The following is a 21,913-nucleotide window of genomic DNA, read 5'->3' on the forward strand; positions in this document are numbered from 1 at the left end:
CCATTATGACACACAATGGGACGTTTATAATAACATTATATATGTTGGCATTTTATCGTTTAGGCGGATAAATTTGTCTCGTTATTTTGTGTTGGCGCGTTGGCAGCGTAGATGGTCGCCAATTACCCAATACGAAAGAACGAAAAACGGCACATTGGAACATTTGTCGCCATTGTTGTCTTTCTGGCGCATTCTCGTGTAAGCCTTTTCACACGTCGGCATATAAAACATTGATTTCGTAAGATGGATGCGCATTTTTTCGTTTTGCATGTCTAAATAATACTTTTTGATTCTAAGAAGAATATACCGATTATAGTAAAAATGATCTCGAGAATGAGAAAGACATCTATTATGCGCAATGCGAAAACACTAAGAAAACAGAAGGACCCTATTTACGTTAACGACCACCTCACAAAGTTGAATGCGCAAGGATTTGCATGTGTAAGAAAAAAGCAGAAAGAAATTGTAACGTCGACATGGACACGTAATGGAAACATCTTCTACCGTGACGTGAACGAAATGGTCCACAAAGTTTAACAGGACAAATTCCAGTACTGGTTAGAACTTCCCTTGCCAAGCACCTAACTCGGACATAAATCGCGCGACAGTGCCTATTCAGCGCTCTTACTTTTTCATACAGTATAGATTGACACCGTCCATGAAAATTCACGAAATCCACGACCATAAAGAAAAGATCGAGAACATAGGAATGTCAACACTGTTTTTGATGTAAACGGATTAAGATGACCCAACAAGTAATACTATCCCCGATCGATAAACCTCAAACCCATAAAACTATAAGCATACTAATAGTATATTGCAATAACATTATTTACAGTGTATTGTGTGCATTTTTATAAAAACGTAAAATATTGGTATATTGGTAAACATTAATTTGTTGAACTAAAACTATATGCACACTACTGGTATATTGCAATAACAATGTGTACAGTTAGAAGAAACTACCTAAAGAAATGTTATTATGTTAGGCCTTCTGTTTATAAATTCCACCAATTGCTGAAAGAACGAATAAATTTGAACTAATTAAATTAGCAAAATTTGTAAAAGATGCTCTGAATGTAAGACATAATATTTCTAATGTTGTTACTTAACTTCAAAAAGTTATCCTCCATATTAAAAAAAGTATTTTACCTTGTATTTTCATAACCGTATACGATGCTGCTTATGTTTATATTATAACTATGTTTATCTCTGTAACATATTTGATTGAATAATATCTAGTGTTTAGACGATGTACACTGTGCAAGTCTGAATAAATATGTCTTGTCTTGTCTTGTATTGTTTTACTATAAAAACCTAAAATATTGGTATACATTAATTTGTAGAACTAATGGATCAAAGTAAAGTTTAGTGAAATACATAGATTTTATTCTATTGTTACATAGTTTAACTTCAAAGGTCGGCAACAATACATTAAACTCTAAGAAAATGAATGAAACTCAATTAATATTGTTACCAATGAACTATGCAGCATACAAAATACACGTTCACTTTTTTTTAAAATTGTTTGTGTCGTACAAACATGGTTATGCGGGGCGGTTCTATATCAACTAATTCTTAATATTAATTCCGGAACAAAATATCTAGATAGGTCTTTTCGTTTTTCGACCCTAGATTGATTGGAAATGATATACCTCTAACGTGCAACCCCTTAAATAAACAAAGCTTGGAGTTAGGTCATTCGATATAGGGGAATGCTTTGAAAAAGACAACACCTAAAACATTGAGGTACATTATATATATGAGGTTCAGTAAAGTTAGAACGCGTAAATATAACTGTAACATACATGAATCTTACAAATTGCCCTTTTCACTGTTTAGTTCTCGAAGATCTGCTACTTTAACAATAGTCTGATGTAACGATTTCGTTAAAGAAATATTGACTTAGCCTTATAATACCTTTCAACACATATCTAATTTTAAATTAAATTGTACAAACCACTAAAACGTGCATGAACATATTGTTGTTGCTTTCTTAACACACATGATTAAATAGTATTACAAATTCGTATTTTCATTATGTAGACTTACATGAGCATGCTGTTGTTTCCTTTAATGTACGTTATTTTATGCGTATTTTCATTATGTCGAGTTAAAAATGTGTTGTACATTCTAGATACAAACATAAAACATGTATTCAGGTTTTTCTCACCGTGTGTGTATATATATGTGTATACATGCATATGTGTGTGTATGTATGTGTGTGTTTATGTATGTATATATACATATATATGTATAATGGTAAACATAAAGCTATCATATTACTAAGTTGTTTTTTTAAATTAATACATCACTGCTGTAAATCCTACTATTATTCTTGATTACAATATGTGAGCAAAAATAAAAAAAAACGTGCTAAAGAAATGATACAGTATATATGCATTTTTGAAATCTAATGGAATACTGTACATATATTGTTCGTTTAGTTGTTTTTCTACTATATTTATTAGCATTTGCTTACTTGACTAGTTTTTTTTTTAAACTAGCGCAAATAAACAAGTTGTTTTTTTACTAATATAACACTGAATATTTATAATTAAAATGATAAACGCTTACCTTGTCTTCTATTCTGCTCTTTGAAATGTAGTTTTATGTTTAAACTCTCTTCAAAGACTACCTAAAGATACATTTGTTGGTATTAACGTTGTTTCTTTTTTTTCGCTGCTTGTTTGTGTACGTGAGCTTGCCAAAAACAAATATGCGCCCTTATTGGGTATTGACGTTGTTTTCTTTGCGGTCTTTTTTTCCTTGAGCCAGCCAAAAAAATAAATATTCGCTCTTGACTGTTCTGTAAACATCTAAATTGCTATTGCTTTAGAGGCTTTGTTAGTTGAATGCGTTTACTTGTAAATAGCAAGGAATTTCGCAAATGCAGTTACATTAGGTATATAGACCTATTTTTGTGTAAACGCCTTAAACTAAAAAATACTTGTAAACAACAAGAAATTGTTTTTTGCAAATGCAGCTACAATAGGCTGTGTTGGCCTATTTTTGTAAAAATGCAACAAACAATTAAATACGACCTATAATTATGTTTTTTGTATACTTGAAAATAGTACATACACGGATTTTTACTGAATAATGATAATAAGATTTTTTTTTTACCTGTGTAAGACTGTTTTGTGAAGAAGATATAGACTTATCTCTAATCTAGGGTATTAATGTATTAGATAACGTTGTATTTTTATAAGACAATCAATGCATATACCAAGAATGCACATTTCATTTCTTTTTCCTTAGAAGATTATGTTGAAGTTTTTTTTCCTGCAGATGAAATTAGGTAACTTTATTGCTACTCTGTTTTAGTTATATAAATATATAGCATTGTTCTCTTATGATACGTGCTTAAATTGCGAAATAAGTAAAGTTACCTAACCTGTAAACAACCCTCATACTAAATGGATTACTAATAGCAATGGATACATTAATCTTTGATGTTAATATCCTGTCAACATTATTGTCTTTTATTTGATTGTATTACACTGTAAACGACTTGTTAGCCACACGTTTTAAGTTTTTTGTTTATTGTTGTCGTTTTTCTATAATATGTCATGTACAGTATAGAATACTTGTATATATAGTATGGGTCAAGTATTTTTTTTCATAAGATCGCTTTAACAAGCGTTGTGCAAACATGTAAAAGAAAATATTTTTACTTCAAATAGTTTCACAAACACACATGCATACTTCACTAACCTTCAAACATCGACTCATTCCCTGTTTTCTTTACTCTTTTTTTTACATTACATGTACACAACGCACGCAACAACACACGTACAAACACATTAGTACACACAGATATCCAGTCTTGATAACTTACATAAATCAATTCTTTATTCTTGCCCATACCTCCCTCTGGTTCTTAATATAACATGAAAACCTATTATCTATGTCTTGTGATAGAAAGCAACTGGACAGGCAAACAAAGAATTATCATGTACTCCACCTTCCTTTTATATGAGTATTGATATTTGTACTTTAAATGTAAAAGGGCTAATCAATAAAGAAAAACGAATAAAAATCTTCAAATGGTTAGACGAAAAAAAAAGTATATGCCTATTACAAGAAAGTCACTTAACACACACTTTAGCACAAACCTTAAAAGATGAATGGGACGGAGATATATATCTCAGTGGACAACATACTAATAAACAAGGCATTGCCTTTATGATAAAAAAATATGAAAGGGATCACAGTCGATAACTTTAACGAAATAATAATTTGCAGACAAGCAAGTATAGATATCAAAATACACGATACTCAATTAACATTATTCAACAATTTACGGCCCTAACATAGATGACTCCACACTCTACGAAACATAACAATCCTTTATAATTAATAACCAAGATAAAAAACATTATAGTCGGTGGTGATTTCAATACTGTTTTCAACCCATTATTAGATAAAAACAAGGGAAACCTTTATACTCATCCTAAAAATAGAAACATTTTAAATAACATAAATAAAACTATAATATGATAGACATCTGGCGTACAGTAAATCCAAACGAAAGCAAATTAACCTGGCACTCAAACACAAAACCAATAATATTTTGTAGATTATACTATTTTTTTAATATCTGAGTCACTTTGCAACATAATTGAAATATGTAGCATAAAACCAGGATTTATGACTGATCACTCTCTAGTTGAACTTAAACTGCACAAAATACAACCTGAAAGAGGCCCAGGATACTTTAAAATTAACAACAGCGTCTTATTAGATACACAATATCAAACGCAAATAAAACAAGAAATATTCAATACAGTTCAAAATAATAAAGATGCGAACCCAAACACCTTATGGGAGGTAATTAAAGGAAATATACGTAACACAACAATTAGATACACATCATTTAAACAAAAAGAAACACACAAACTGGAAACTGAAACCATTAACATCATTGAAACACTTGAACAACAATTACATGAAACAAACACAAACGACACTAAAGCCATTGAAAATGAAATAATAATAAAAAACAAGTTTTAGAAGGAATTTATCATTCACATCTTAATGGAATAATACTACGAGCACGTGCACAGAATGTTGAACAGAATGAAAAAAAATACAAAATACTTCGCAAACATCGAAAAACGTAGAAGTGAAAAAAAACTGTACACAAATTAGTAGTCAATGGCGAAGAAATAACAAACAGAACTCAAATACTAGAAGAACAACGTATATTTTTCGAAACCCTCTATAAACGAAAACATGTTGAACATAACACCCTTTTTAACTATACGCATCATGCTTTAAATCAAGAGGTAAAACTACTGTGCGATGGATTACTTAATGAATATGAATGTCGATAAGCACTAAAAGAAATGCAAAATAACAAAAGTCCAGGATCTGATGGCATCACAATCGAATTCTATAATATATTCTGGAATGATATAAAACACAGCTAATTAATTCACTTAATTATTAATTTAACAACGAAAACTTAACTACGCTACACAAACAAGGTATAATATCACTCATTCCAAAACCTGGAAAAAACTTAGAATTCTTATCACACTGGCGCCCTATTAGTTTACTGAACACTGATTATAAAATTGCAACTAAAAGTATATCAAACAGAATAAAAAAAATATTACCATCAATCATTTTAAGATCACAATCTGGTTTCATTAAAGAACGTTACATTGGTGAAAACGTACGTCTTAACAAGAATGCATAAATTATTTTAACCAACCAAACAATTCTGGCCTCATTTTCTTTGCAGACTTCAAAAAGGCTTTTGATTCACTAGACCATGTTCTCTTGCTTAGAAAATATGAATTTCGGTGAAAGTCTAATTAAATTGGTAAAACTATTTTACACCGATATGAACAAACAGTATAATTATTAACAATGGCCATTTTCAAACAGTTTTAACATCGAACGAGGGATAAGACAAGGATGTTCACTTTTATCCTCGATATTTATTATATGCATCGAGTATCTATCACACTATATCCAATCAAATAACCATATAAAGGTAATATCGCTAGGACCCGACGAAGAATTTAAACAGTCCATATTTGCTGACGATGCAACTTATTTTGTAAATGACAGTAACGACTCATTCGATAATCTTATAGAATCGCTAACCCTTTTTGGAATAACATCTGGCCTTAAACTAAACAAAAGTAAATGCACTGTGCTACGAGTAGGTAAATCTAAACAAAGTAATATTCATTTGAAAAAAAGAAATGAAATTTAACTGGACATCAGATGAAGCAAAAACGTTAGGAATAACCTTTACAAACAATGAAAATGAAACAAAAAAAACCAAAAAACATATTGCCTAAATTACAAAAATTTAAAAATTGTTTAAAATCATGGCAGCATCGTAAACTTACACTTATCGGAGAAAAAACACCGTGTTGAAAAAGTTTGCACTCCCTAAATTAATTTATACACTAACAGTTCTCCCAAACCTTTCAAATGATATTATTGAATATATAAAATCAGAAATATTTAATTTCATATGGGACGGTTAACCTGATAAAATTAAGCGAACTCAATTAATTCAATCAGTAGAATATGGTGGTTTCAGACTAACGGATATAGATTCATTCCTGAATGCAATCAAATGCAGTTGGGTCAAAAGATATTTAGATAACACCAATACGAGTAAATGGAAATTATTATACCAGAAAATTCTTAAAACATATGGTGGTGCCTTACTTTTTGAATGTAATATCGAAAGCAATATCTTAAACGAAATTTCAACCAAAAACAAATTTCTATCGAATGTTCTATCAGCATGGTGTAAAGTTACTCATAATTTAGAAACCAAAATAAACAGTAAAATCATTCTATGGAACAATTAAGACATAACTACTAATAATAAAACGTTTTTCTACAAAAATTGGTTCGAACGAAACATTAAATATGTAGATCAATTATACGACTGCAGAATAAACGACATCTATTCTTTTGATAACTTATGCTACATATGCGGAATACCTACAAGTAATGTCCTGATGTACTACACATTGATCAAAATATACCCATACATATTAAAACTGTTATCAAAACAAATAACACACCATTTACTTAAAAAACTTTCGTAGAAAATATAATTACAAAACAAAATAAAACACACAAAATATTTTATACACTTCAAAGTAAACACCCTGCCGAAATATCTAAAGCTCAAACTAAATGGCAAAACCTTATTGGGGAAAAAGAATTTAATTGGAAACAACTATTTGTCATGCCATATAAATCAACTACTGATAGCATACTGAGAAATTTTCAATATAAATACATCCAGAGAATTATAGCTACAAATAAATATATTTTTAAGTGCAACCTATCCAACACAAATCTGTGTGATATGTGTAGTGAACATATCGAAACAATAGAACACCTTTTCTGGGAGTGTAAACATATTCAACCTCTATGGAATCATTTGAGAACCTTTCTAGAGAAACAACAATTAAATGTCAAACAATCTCTCTTAGGCATCAGTTTGGGGGTAAATATCTTCAAAATACAAGAGGTTAACAACGCTGTGAATTACATAATTATGTTAATGAAATATTTTATATTCAGCATGAAATTCAGAAAACAAGTACCTACAATGAACTGTTTTATCAATTATTTAAAACTGAAGATTCAAATTGAAAAGGAAATTGCAATAAACAATGATTCACTTCATATTTTTGAACAAAAATGAAAAAACATTAAACTCCATAAACAAGTCCAGAATCCTTTCTACCTACTTTATGTAACTCATCATTATTCATAACTATTCTGTTGTTTTCCTTTTTTTTAAACACCAATCACAAACAACAACAAAAAGTTAATATAATTATATTTATATTTATTTTTTTTTTAATCAAAAGGAAACCACAAGGTCAAAAAAGTATATATTAGCATTTCATAGTAGCTACATAGTATCACTTTGTTTTATGATCATACACATGTATACATAAAATGTCTTATATTGAATAAAAAAAATGTCTAAATAATAACTTCACTTCACAAAAATCTTGATGGACGTATGTTTCACGTACGTCTAAAACACCATCGGGTGCCTTATGGTGATTGTTTTTACTAGTGAGAAAAACGCAGGTTAATCGTGCAGTGAATGAAGTCGTACGTCGTTCCCAATGAAACTTGGCGGATTTGATCGTCTTTCAACGGGAACATTCCAAGTAAAACGATGTGCGTCGGATGCAGATATACTGTACACTGTGCGGACGTCGCCCTTGCAACGGGTATTTGACGCATAGTCGACGCAACAACTTAGGCGCTTGTCAGCTTAAGTGGTTGCGACGACCTTGCATTTTAAGAAAAGACGCAACCTTTCTCAGCATCCGACGAACGTTTTTTTTTACATAAAACAACAAGGAACTCGACGCATATTGACGCCTTCCTTGCTGTTACCTGGAAGAAAAAATGCACTTGACATTTGTAAAAGTTCGAAAACGATTTTTTTCTATGAAGAGGGATGATATTGTGCCTCTATCTTAATAACAAACACGTGTACACATTATTTTGATAATTTTAATTTCATAAAGTTTACTATATATTGTATTGTTGCGTCATGTCTGATGGGTTTTTGCATATATTTTGAAATAATACTACATTGTAGTAGGATACACTTATAAATTGCGCGCATGTTCGAAGACTAATATAATTATAAATCGTAATAAAATGCGATATATTGTTTGAAGTATGGTCGCTTTCAGATTAACTATTCACTACATTTAGGATGTTTTCATCTTGAGAATCAAGAGTTTCACAACATTTATACTGTAATCAGTCTTTTAATTTCGTATATATTTTCGTTTCATTTTGGTTGATAGTGAAAATCTATTGATTGAAAATCGTTATAATATTAACAACGAATATTTGCAACTACGCTGTATGAACTTGTTACCCACAGCAGTTGCCCACATGATGCAGCCATTGTAACAAATTGTTTTCAGAGATTTTTTTCTAAGCATTTAGTACAACATCAGGTGAGGAGATGCTTTATTATAGCAATATGTATATTTTCAGAAGATAATACAATAACAAGCAAATTATTGAATAGTTATTTATTTTATTTTATATAATTTTCCAATGTTATATATACTTCAAAAATGCTGCCGCTGGTGATCCATTGAACGTACACTTTTATTTAAAGCAAAATAATTTACAAAAAAAATATTGCAACAAAAAGCAGTGACAAAACTGAAAAACAATCTACAACAACAGCTTTTACTTAACTTTTAATAAAATGATTCATTGTGTATTCTTTTTGTATATATGCATAGTACAAATTAAAAACAACGCAAATAGAAATAAAATGCGCTGGTGTTTTTCTGACAATGATAAAAATGAATAATATTCACAAAAAACTAATGAAACAATTAAATATGTGTATATCTTAACATTTAAAACGCAGATTTATTGGTTCCGTCAATAACTATGGTTTATTTTTTTCTAAATATTTATTAGAATAAAGGTCAACAAAGTAGGCAGCGATTCACACTACTAGCGCACATCTTTAGAGGCGAAATGCACATGTTGATTATTAAATTAAGTACATTTATGCAAAAACACGCGTTTAAATGCAAATTAGAATTAACATTAATAATTTACAATTAAATTAATGAGCATTTGAATATGTTTACATTTGCATTTGTTTGCAGCTTTTTCCCAAAGAAACTACAAAATGTTGAGATAAATCATGTACGTTTCAACAATTCAACACTGCTTTAACTAGGTAAAACATAGATGTTTATTCATTTATTGGTGAATTGATTTTAATGCCTCGGCGTTTACGTGCAAAGGTTAATACAAATGCTTTACTTTTCTTACATAAGTAGGTAATGAACAAATTGTATCTTACTTGCACACCGTAATTGCTGTTAAAGTAAGAAACATTATTCAAATCAGTCAATTATTAATCAAAGATAAAATCCAGATGAATAGTAGTAAACTTAATATGCATTTAATTGCGGTCTATATGTCTGTGGTAATAGCTATTTGTTTTTATATCAACTTTTAATCCAAAAGAGCATTACCTGCCATCATAGATGAGTCGATCTCTAGGTTGTCTGAAGACGGACAAGATGGGGTTCCAACATCTTCGTAAATAATAATGTTGTCGTCTGTGTTGATATTTGACATGGCAAAGCTCTTTGATATTTTGTCATACGACAGAAAGAAGACTGTAAAATAAAATGAAATGTATATTAAAATTCATCAATAGTGTAATTCATCCAATTTAAAAGAAAATGATCATAACATTTAAATACTGTCATGCACTTCGCTCTTTATAGTTCTTTGTTGTATTTGAATGCACTCCTTACATTTTCAAACAACTAATAACGCTTGTTTTGAATAATAAAACATGAAATTACAATGAAAAGTTAGTATCACGATACACATTTTACTCACATTCATTGATGCAAAATTTACACAAGATTTATTGATGCTTTGGAAACAATTGCAATCAAATAAATGCCATTAACCAAATGAAACGAACATATTTCGCTGCGTTAGCAGTTATCTTCAAAAGTTAACGTTAGAAGATATAATTTAATTTTTCGAAAATTTGCTTAAAGGACATTCGGAATCTATGATGAATGCATTAACCTGAAACTTATATTTTGTCTGGCCACTTGATCAAATATTTGTTTATTTGTGGCTCGAGCTAACACACATGGGTTTAAAATATCTCGTAAAAATTCTATTTAATTGGGATTCAAGACACCAACTTCGATACATGTTAATGTGTAAATCTATACCCGTGCATATCTCCTTCTTTTGAATATTTTGACATTGAGGCAGATATGTTTAATAGTGTGTGACTAGTAAAGAATGCTAGACTTGCCGTCGACATAGAATCTGTAGTCGTCTCCAATCTTTGTATACCCGAAAAACGTGCGGTTGGATTTATCCTAAAATATAACATTTAAATTATTGGTTTATCTCATCATCATAGCAGTTTTAACGGACATAATTCAATTTGGTCTTTCTCGGAACATAATGCAAACATTCAGAGAAACACCACTGAGTATAGCAATACCTTTATATGTATAAAACTCTGTTTTAGACTCGTGTTAATAGCTCTATAAGCATGTGTATTCTGTTCGAGACAGAACAGCATATAATATATTGTTCATTTCAGCACAAACATATAATTTATGTTGCAATATCTTTAGATTGTAAGATAACATATTCTGTTGTACTGCTTATGCTTCATCTTGTAAATACCTTTTGTTATGTTGTATTGGATTATAAATAACCATAGAAAAAACACCTTTTCGACCACGATTATCTCAACATTGTGTTATATGTTACATTAGTATATATTTTATATTTATCTATTACCATGTCTTTTAACATTTTTTAAAAATAAAATAATAACAAAATTTGCATTTACATGTGCCCCTAACGCTATAACGAAACCTTTTATGACCTACCGATATGACTATATTTCTTTGACCATCTATGTGCACGTACGATTGCCCATCCATTCCAGACAAGGCTGCTGTGAATTTCCATGGATTAAACGATAATTTGCGTGTCATATTGACATAAACTGCAATAAAATCAATGAACGGCAGTGAACTTTAACGTTAAGGTTAATTAAGGTTAACCTGGGACCGTGGTCTAGTGTTAGGATGCTGGTCGGAAGGTCCTTGGTTTGAGTCCCGCTCAGACAACGGAATGTTCATGAGCAAAAAAAATCCGCGCTTGCTCCTCCTCTCCATCCAGAAGTATAAATGGGTACCTGCCTGTGAGCGAAATAAGCCATTATGCCATGGCTGCATGGCTGCATACTGCGCAGATTTTTAACGGGCGAGTTATATCTGGGTGATCGGGGGGGGGGGGGGGTTAGTATAAAAGTCGGTTGAAGATTAGTCGAGTATCATAGTCGCACTATAAACCCATGCCTTTACTTTTTTCTATGTTATAATTTTTCTTTGTGATTTGAACTTGAAACATGTTTTATTTAATTTACATTTTCTTTAAAAGACCCTATATCTGTATAATACATATAAAAAAATCATGTCTGCCTATACAATACATATTGATACAAAATGTAAAAGTTTCTTACGACGAGGTTGAGTCATAGGTACTCCTTGAATTCCGGTTTTGTCAATGAACATGTATTCCATAGATCCTTGTATGGAAAATATGATTTTTTTTGGCAATAAAATAATGGACTTGGCGGGACCAAATTTCGGATTAGTCACTTTCGGGGGCAAATCGTGATCTGAAAAATAAAAGAAAAGAGACACATTTTAATGTAATATTTAAACACAAAAAAGTTAGTGCTAAAGCTCTGTACATTGTGTTTTCTGACTGGAACGTTTGCGATATCAACTAAATTGATTGTTATGGCGTAAACCATTTATTATTATTATTATTATTATTAAAATTATTATGCTAATTAATATATTAAAATTGAAACGTACTTTTAATTTAAATTACAGTAAACATCTGTAGCCAATTGTATAAATCTGGATAACTTTTAACCAGCGAATAACTTGTGGTTATCTTATCATAAAATTGAAGATAACCAAAAGTTATCCGCTGGATAAGAGTTATCCAGATTTATACAATTGGCCGCTGAACATGTTCTTTTAAGCAGACGCTGATTCGTTGAGTTCAGATCATTTATTACTTGTACTTTTCTATGTTTATGTTTATCTTTGTACTATCGGTTTTGTTATTTATTGTCTTCAATTTGTGAATATAATTAAATCATTCACTTGTATTTCATTGAAATATTATAAAAAAGATATCAATAAAAAATCTCTAAGGAGCAGGTTCATAATAAATCTTTATAAATGTACATATCTTGTGTCAGTCCTAATTCCTCGATTGGTAACCATATTGACACGATAAAGTAAAACTGGACTGAGTTTTGGTGTTGCGTAAATACCTTAAGTACCTTAATGACACACTTGCGTTTTGTGTTTGTTCAACAGAATGAGTATTATATTGGAGTCACAAGGTTTAGCAACAAACAATATAATGACGGTTTTAGTAAGTTTATGAATGCTTTGAATTAACGTTGTAAGGATTTGATTTTAGAGTGTTTTCACATTAAAATACTGTAAACATATCCTTCACAATAAACAAAACACATAAATGCAGTATAACGGTTTATAACTTACCAGGGACATCATGATTAGGAGTCAGGATTGCACAGGTTTCATACCAGAACTCATGTCCACTACTTTTTAAAACCTGCCATAATACACATGTAGAATTTTTGAATTTACGAACATATTTATACAAGACATAGTTTTTACTCAAAGTTCTGGTCAGTTCGTGTCTACTGCACACGTTGAAGATAAACATGGACGAAACGCATAAATATTAAGTTTCGTTAGTTATTTTTATAATAGAAAAAACTGGAACTCAAGAGACATTATCGGGAGAGAAATTCTCCTTATCCTTCAGCAGTACTTATTTCAAAGACAGTGATATTTTCCTACATAATACAGAACAATACATAAAACGCAACATTTAATAATCAAAATATGAAGCTGGGACTGCACATATTACATGAATTCATTACTCTGAGCAACACTAATTAGAAACACTACGAAACAAGTAGATTAAGAATATCACACAATCTAGTAATAATTAAATTTTATGGACAGTATCAGATTTTTCTTGATACCGTCAGCTAGTATTGTACGACGATTAAAATCCATAACAAGGAACAAAATTGTCACAAAACCAGGTTAAAAAATATATTTATAACTAGAGAGCTTTGTCACAGACGCGACATGCTGTGTAACAACTCGTTTTGCAATAAACCCGTTTTGCAATAAATTTATTGTAAAACGGGTTGGAGTGTCTTATTCATTCAAATGGATTGGAAGAGTTAAAAGGGAGTTTCAAGTGTTGTATTGAAATAGAATTGTTATAAAAATAGACAAAACTGGGAGTTAAGACTTAAAATGCATGGAAGATGATGCATTTCGAGATTTAATACTAAGTGTTTCATATTGATTTGAAACAGTATAGCGGAAGTTTTAAAGTCGTCTCTAACGTAAATATGATAAAACAAGGCTGAATGTTTATATAAAGTGATGTTCACCAATTTGGGAATTAAGTGAAGAATACCCAGAAGTGCATAATTTTATTGCAAAACGGGTTTCAGTGTTTTATTGCAATTTGAATTTTTTATAACAACACGTTGTGCACTAAACTCTTTTTGCAATAAAATCATAACACATGAACTTATTGATTCACATTGATTTGAAACGCTGAAAAGAAAGATTTAAATGTCGTATATATGGAGTTTGTATACATATAATAAGAGAGAGGCGTAAGATTCGACCAAAAATTAACAGACATTGAAAGTGACCAATTTCATGAGTAAATGTGATAAACAAACACAGAATGTATGAAAATAGTGATCTTAACACGTTCATGATTGAGCAAATTCAACCCAGAAATCCAATAATGTTATTGCAAAACGGGTTGCAGTGCCTTATTGCGATGTAAATAAAGGAATAAAAGCCCGTTTCACAATAAACTCATTTTGCACTAATACATCACACATGTACTAATTGATTCAAATTGATTGGACACTTTTCGAAGAAAGTCTCAATGTTGTTAATAAGGAATTTGTTTTCAAAATAAGACAGAGGTGTAAGATTCGACTAACAAATAAAAGGCAGTTAAGGTGATCAATTTCATGAGTAAATGTGATACAACAACGCCGAATTGGTGTAGAAAGTGATTTCAACCAATTCAATACTTAATTGAAGAAAACCGAGAAATGCAATAATTTTATTGCAAAACGGGTGAGAATGTCTTATTGCAATTTGAAATTTTCATAACAACACGTTTTGCAATCAACCCGTTTTGCAATAAATTTATTGCAAAACGGGTTGGGGTGTCTTATTGCAATTTGATTTTTTTTTTACATCAACCTGTTTTGCAATAAACCCGTTTTGCAAGAAAAATATGCACTCCTGGGTATTCTTCACTTAATTCCCAAATTGCTGAACATCACTTCATATATACTTCCAGCCTTGTTTTATCATATGAACGTTAGAGACGACATTTGAAACGTCCTATTTTACAGTTTCAAATTAATATGAAACAATAAGTATATATGTGATGATTTTATTGCAAAACGGTTTGTTACACACAATCTTGACTTAAGCTCCAAATTGGTTGATATCACTTTCTATCTACATTATGTGTTGTTTTATCGTACTAAATCTCGAAATGCATCGCCTTCAATGCTTTTTAATTTTTAGTAGAAATTAACAGTTTTGTCTATCTTTGGAAATACTATTATTTCAATACAAGATTTCAAATTTCCTTTTTAATGTTTCCAATCAATTTGAATAGATTAATACATTCATGTGTAATTATTTTATTGCAAAACGGGTTTATTGCAAAGCGGGTTGTTAGGAAAATTTCAAATTGCAATAAGACAGCCGAACCCGTTTTGCAATGCAATTTTTTCAAATCGGGTTTATTGCAAAACGAGATGTTATAAAAATATCAAATTGCAATAAGACACATCAACCCGTTTTGCAATAAAATTATTGCAATTCGGGTTTATTGCAAAACGGGTTGTTATAAAAATATCAAATTGCAATAAGACACTCTAACCCGTTGTGCAATAAAACTATTGCAAATAAAAGTGCGATGATTGTTTTGCAAAACGGGTTGTTGTAAACAAAATCAAATTGCAATAAGGCACTCCATCCCGTATTGCAATAAAAAAATATGCACTCCTGGGTATTCTTCATTTAATTCCCAAATTGCTGAACATCACTTCAATTATACATTCAGCCTTGTTTTATCATATGAACGTTGGAGACGACATTTGAAACTTCCTTTTTACCGTTTCAAATCAATATGAAACAATTAGCATATATGTGATGATTTTATTGCGAAACGGTTTGTGACACACAATCTTAACTTAAGCTCCAAATTGGTTGATATCATTTTCTATATACATTATGTGTTGTTTTATCGTACTAAGTCTCGAAATGCATTGCCTTCAATGCTTTTTAATTTTTAGTAGAAATTAACAGTTTTGTCTATATTTGAAAATACTATTATTTCAATACGAGATTTTAAATTTCCCTTTTAATGTTTCCAACCCATTTGAATAAATTCATGCATGTGTAATTATTTTTATTGCAAATCGGGTTTATTGCAAAACGGGTTGTTATAAAAATATCAAATTGCAATAAGACACTCTTACCCGTTTTGCAATAAAATTATTGCAAATAAATTTGCGATGATTTTATTGCAAAACGGGTTTATTGCAAAGCGGGTTGTTATGAAAATTTCAAGTTGCAATAAGACACTCCAACCCGTTTTGCAATAAAATTATTGCAAATAGTGTGTATTGCAAAACGGGATGTTATAAAAATATCAAATCGCAATAAGACACTTAACCATTTTGCAATAAAATTATTGCATCTCTTGGTTTTCTTCAATTAACTATTGCATTGGCTTAAATCTCTTTCTACAACAATTCGGTGTTGGTGTATCACATTTACTTATGAAATTGATCACTTTAACTGCCTTTTATTTGTTGGTCGAATCTTACACCTCTGTCTTATTAAAAAAAATCCTTATAAACAACATTGAGCAATAACATTATTGGATTTCTGGTTTGAATTCACTTAATCATGAAAGTGTTAAGATCACTATTTATATACATTCTGTGTTTGTTTATAACATTTACTCATGAAATCGGTCACTTTCAATGTCTGTTAATTTTTGGTCGAATCTTACGCCTCTCTCTTATTATATGTATACAAACTCCATACATACGACATGTGAATCTTTCTTTTCAGCGTTTCAAATCAATTTGAATCAATAAGTTAATGTGTGTTTACGTTTATGCAAAAATAGTTTAGTGCACAACGGGTTGTTATAAAAAATGCACATTGCAAAAAAAAACATTGAAACCCGTTTTGCAATAAAATTATGCATTTCTTTGTATTCTTCACTTACTTCCCAAATTGATTAACATCACTTCATATTAACATTCAGCCTTGTTTTATCATATTTACGTTAGAGACGACATTTAAAACTCCCTTTATACCGTTTCAAATATGAAAACCTGTTTAAAAAGCAGTAGTTAATTAATTCTAAAACGAGCTTACCAGACAGAAACGCGATTTTCCATCGACGATAACGTGGTGTAGGAAATTATTGAGCACCTCTGTGTGCTCAAGTTCCGGTGTAAATTTGTAACCTATCAGAACCAGCTCGTCACCTTCACTGGAAACCAACAACACAATGCAGAAGAGGATATTTGTTTGTTTTCAGGGCAATACCGAGAAATATTGTCTGTGTAACACTAGTCCCAATTTTGGTAACTTAACTATGTTTACAACTACTTAAAAATAGTGGATATTCAATTTAACAATAACTTTCAATATTTCACTAATACAAAAGTACAAGATTTAATGAAACAGAGCCAAATATGTTCAACTCCGCGATTTATGTAATGTATAAAGAGGAATTTGCACAAGAGTCCTGTTACAGACGCCGATAATAATTTTAACAATAGAGGAAATTTCAACTGAACGTTATGAACGTTTAATTCGCTCATACAATGATTTTCTTCACAGAGTACAAATACCAAATTTTCATTGTTTGTGCAGGATATCCATCCTTGATATTCTTCAGTAGGTGCTGGTACTCGAACTGTTCCCCTGGTGACCGCTTGTACGTGTACAGGGTGGCGCCAAAGTACTCACCAGCATGCGTGTCCGTCTGATTAACGTGGGAAATTAGAATGGTGGTCTTTTGATCCGGCTCCACTGTCTGCTGAACATAATATAAATATTAAAAATAATGTAAGAGCGTTATATAAATAGACGTTTACAGAATTACTAAACAGTGTAACACTGACATATATTTATTACAAGTCAATAATTTTATGGTATAGACCGAACAATCAGACAGTTTAACAAACGCAATATATATATGGACTATGCAGCACTTGATAAGTCAGTACATCTAGACACTAACATAACTAACGTAAAGAGTTTAGATAATTGTACACATGCAGCAATAGTTATACTTGACCTTGTAAACTTACAAACATGTAAGCAGTGTACATAGAACAAGTATCACTTGACAAGTAAGACTGGCTTTTAAATTGATAATATAACATGGCATTGTAACGCTGAAACACACTAAGCATTTAGACAGTGTAACTCTGAAAACGAACAGTTTATTAGATCGTCAAAAACGGTTTACTAATCAGTTAAACACAGTATTACTAGGCAGTATTACTAAATAATGTTATACTTGTATCGACAGTTTAACTGGATATTGTTATATTTTCACATTTGTATACATATTGGTAGGTAAATATTCTAATTCAAAATAAGAGATGACACTTATATATGCTTACACTCTCAACGACAATCCCACAATGCGCAGACGTTGAGGCTGTGGATGCACTGTCAACATGGATCACTGATATACATTTCGGATCGGGAGTGACTATTTTATCCAGGGCATGACTTGTTCCTATCGAATCTGCTTCAGTTTCTTCAACGCTTTGCAATTGCTTTTGTTCTGCTGCTTTTGTCTCCATTGCGTTTGTCGACAAGAGATTAAATTCTTCTGTCTTTAAAATGATACAATAAACGTATCTGAAATAATCAAGTACATACAATGAATTTGAGCAATTTGTCCATTTTGCGGATGTTCGATTATGGTGTCATTAAACAGCGAATCATGGCACGGAATCATTTATATAGTTTTGAGCGTTTTTTCCATATCATGTTTTCAAATCTATCAACTACTTCCTTGTCATTGTACTTTGCGACATATTTGTATGCTGAATATAACACCAGTTCTTTTTATTGTTGGCATTAATAACAAACTATTTATTACGACTTTACATTTTTGGCTATTGGTTGTGGGACAGAGCGTCTTGATAATGTTTGCAATTCAATATGACATCGTCATAAGATTAATGAAAACTTAATGAAAATCTAAACATAAATTCATAACCAAATAAGTCTAGTCCTGTATGATAATGTACTCAAACTGGGTTGTTAAGTTGACGATGTCAATTCCCAAGAATAATTAAAATAATTAAAATTAAATTAAATTTAAATAATTAAATAACATAAGTAACGTGAATAAATTAGTATTTTCACCTGAATTCAGTATATCATGCTATGTTTATATATGGTATACTTTCATTTCGTCCCCCTCCCCCCTTCCCCCGCCAAAAATAAAATAAAAAGTTGCCTTACTTTAAATCGGCAATATGTGCATGAAGGAAATGCATTTAGATATGTATATGTTCAAAAGTTTGTACTTTGAACTTTTAATTATAACAAAAGGCCCACATGGGTATGTGCTAACATACCAAAAATACAAATTGAAACATAACACAAGTAATACATATAAACCAATTATTACATACCATAATGAATCAACGGAGTATCAATTCTAATCATAAACATAATAAAGCAAATAAAGCAGAAGAGATAATATTGATTGAAAATGAGAAACAAAAAACATCTAAAAAAAACGTTAACAAAATTGTTCTTTCATCAATGTTCATTTTTTTTTAAATTGACAATGTTAGGTGTTTCACGCACACAATAAGGAATGTATTTCTTTTTATATTTATAAACGAAGTTAAATTAACAAAGAGATTGAAATTCATCACGAAACCGATTATTCGTTGATTTTGTTTACATGAATTACATACTCGTTGATTTTGCTTGCATGAATGACATACTCGTTGATTTTGCTAAAATGAATGACATACTCGTTGACTGTTCTTACATCAATGACATGCTCGTTGATTTTGCTTGCATAAATAACATGTTCGTTGATTTTTAATACATAACTTAAACATCCGCCAAATTTTGTCAAATAAATGACCTACGTTTTGATTTCTGTATACGATACACAATCGCCCTCTTTCAATAGAAATATTTGGATTAATACATCTAAATTTACACAATACGATTGTAAGGTCATTATGCAAAATACAAAGTAATTCTCACCGTCAAATAACATTCACGGAGCTTGTTCACAGATTTTGACATTTTTGAAGTTCGCCATTAAATGCTTTAAATTGGTAATTGTTAATATCGTTACTCAAGACCTTCTCGATAATACAAACACAGAAATTTAGAAACAAAGAAGATCAAATGCCTACCCACTAGGGCATGATTAACTGGCCTTCGAATTAAACATATATCGCCTCATTCGCTCAGCAATCCAGATGTTCTTAATGGTTGTATACTTGATATAAGCACTCCACGTATTGTCACAATATATAACATTATGATGATTAGTCATACACAAAAATGTATATAAAGTATTAATCTACGTCCTTAGCACTTAGAGACTTTTGAACATATTTTGGCAAGACAAATTTGTATTTGCATTTACATACAGATAGTTAGACATACTATTTAACAATGAACGAATTGTGTTGTGTTTAGCATTTATATCTTAAATCCAATAAGTGCTGTTTTTATTTGAATAGACACTGAAACAACACCAAGTTCACCAGACACCATTCAATTATATGTACTTAATTTCAGTTTCAGTCTTCATTATATTCATTTTTGCTGAAAACGGTAAATTATATCAAAATTTCCAATACAACATACTTTAGCTGCAAACATTAGATTGGAGAAGCATTAAAATAAAACTAATGTACTTGCACATCTAAAAGAAAAACAGTGGCTGTTGTTTAACAAGAATGCCCTCCCCTTGCTTCATCAACAAGATTGTTTTGTGTTCTACATAATGTAACATTATATGAACACATAACTCTTAAATAAGTGAAATAGTAAGTAAGCAATTTCATACATACATTGTATTTCCATGATAGATAAAACTTTGATTTACCTTAAATCCCGTTTAATTTTTCCAAAATAGAAGGATCTTAGTATTTGCCTAATTTATCTGAAGTCATGCGTAAAGATTTAACACTTTCTACGTTTTAACGGCGTACATAGCGCATGTAAATCTAGATTTGCTGTAATGACAACTTTCGATGCGTAGAGATTTAAACCTACACAAGCTTTAGATCCGTCTTCGTGACTTTGTAGTTGTGGTTTGGGCGTTCTACAATGTACATAAGGATACGATTTTGGAAAAAAATATTACTGAGTATCAAATGACTGTCCTTAAATCGAGAAGGGCGACAATTTAATAAACAGATTTAAAATTACTTACTGGTACTTAATTATACAGTTTTAAGCAATGGCAAATCAGGATTTCTGCTGTTCTTTTTTATCTGGTAGATTTTTACTCAATTTTCAAGTTCAAATATCTAATTAAAGCGTTTTCTTAATATAATAAGGCGTATTGATATTGCCATTTTGGTGACAAATATGCCATTTATTCTGCATCTTATTTTATGTGTAATGCCGAAACATAATTGGTCATTAAATGACAAACAAATAAAGATGATGAATTTTAATTGACATACATCAAAAACAGTTACATACCAATAACGTTAGGGTCCAAAAAGCATTCAATAATGAATAACACTATACATATTTGCATAAAACAATAACAATTGAAAATCCTGCATCACATAAAACTTTCCAAAGGTTTAAGTATCTTATTTATTCTACTGACGGTAGTGAAATGAATATTCAGATAACAGTATGCTGCTATTACTGTAATATGTTAGCTTAAAGGGTTGCGGTTGATGAAATATCGTTACACATGGTTTTATTAAAGTAGCCTTTTCACGTTTTGGTAAATTGACAAAATTAAAAGAAAAATCGTTTCAGATTCGCAAATGTTGTTGTAGTTATGGTATGTGTGAGTAAACAGTAATACTGATCATTTACAATGCTCTAAAATATGCATTACATGCATCTTTTGACGATTAAAAAACGAGAAAATTATAAAGCGTTGCAACGCGAAACGATTTAATAAT

The 21,913-nt window shown here is 30.7% G+C and overlaps 1 protein-coding gene across 3 annotated transcripts; it reads right to left on the bottom strand.

The window, feature by feature from the left end:
* Positions 1-7,743: 7,743 nt before the first annotated feature.
* LOC127833875 (uncharacterized) lies at positions 7,744-21,606 on the bottom strand. Of its 3 annotated transcripts, none has more exons than XM_052359367.1 (11): positions 21,474-21,604; positions 20,869-21,087; positions 18,392-18,635; positions 17,612-17,796; positions 17,130-17,247; positions 13,146-13,218; positions 12,080-12,238; positions 11,442-11,560; positions 10,850-10,916; positions 10,038-10,184; positions 7,744-8,409 (listed from the first exon to the last, which is right to left on the bottom strand). In XM_052359367.1, the coding sequence occupies exons 3-11, from the start codon at positions 18,575-18,577 to the stop codon at positions 8,357-8,359; spliced, it is 1,107 nt and encodes a 368-aa protein (XP_052215327.1). In that variant the 5' UTR covers positions 18,578-18,635; positions 20,869-21,087; positions 21,474-21,604; the 3' UTR covers positions 7,744-8,356. The 3 variants fall into 3 exon arrangements, with proteins under 3 accessions (XP_052215327.1, XP_052215324.1, XP_052215326.1); XM_052359364.1 differs by having other exon boundaries at positions 17,612-17,799; XM_052359366.1 differs by lacking the exon at positions 20,869-21,087 and having other exon boundaries at positions 17,612-17,799; positions 21,474-21,606.
* Positions 21,607-21,913: the final 307 nt, after the last annotated feature.

Source organism: Dreissena polymorpha, chromosome 6 (genome assembly GCF_020536995.1).
Source record: "Dreissena polymorpha isolate Duluth1 chromosome 6, UMN_Dpol_1.0, whole genome shotgun sequence".
NCBI lineage: Eukaryota > Metazoa > Mollusca > Bivalvia > Myida > Dreissenidae > Dreissena > Dreissena polymorpha.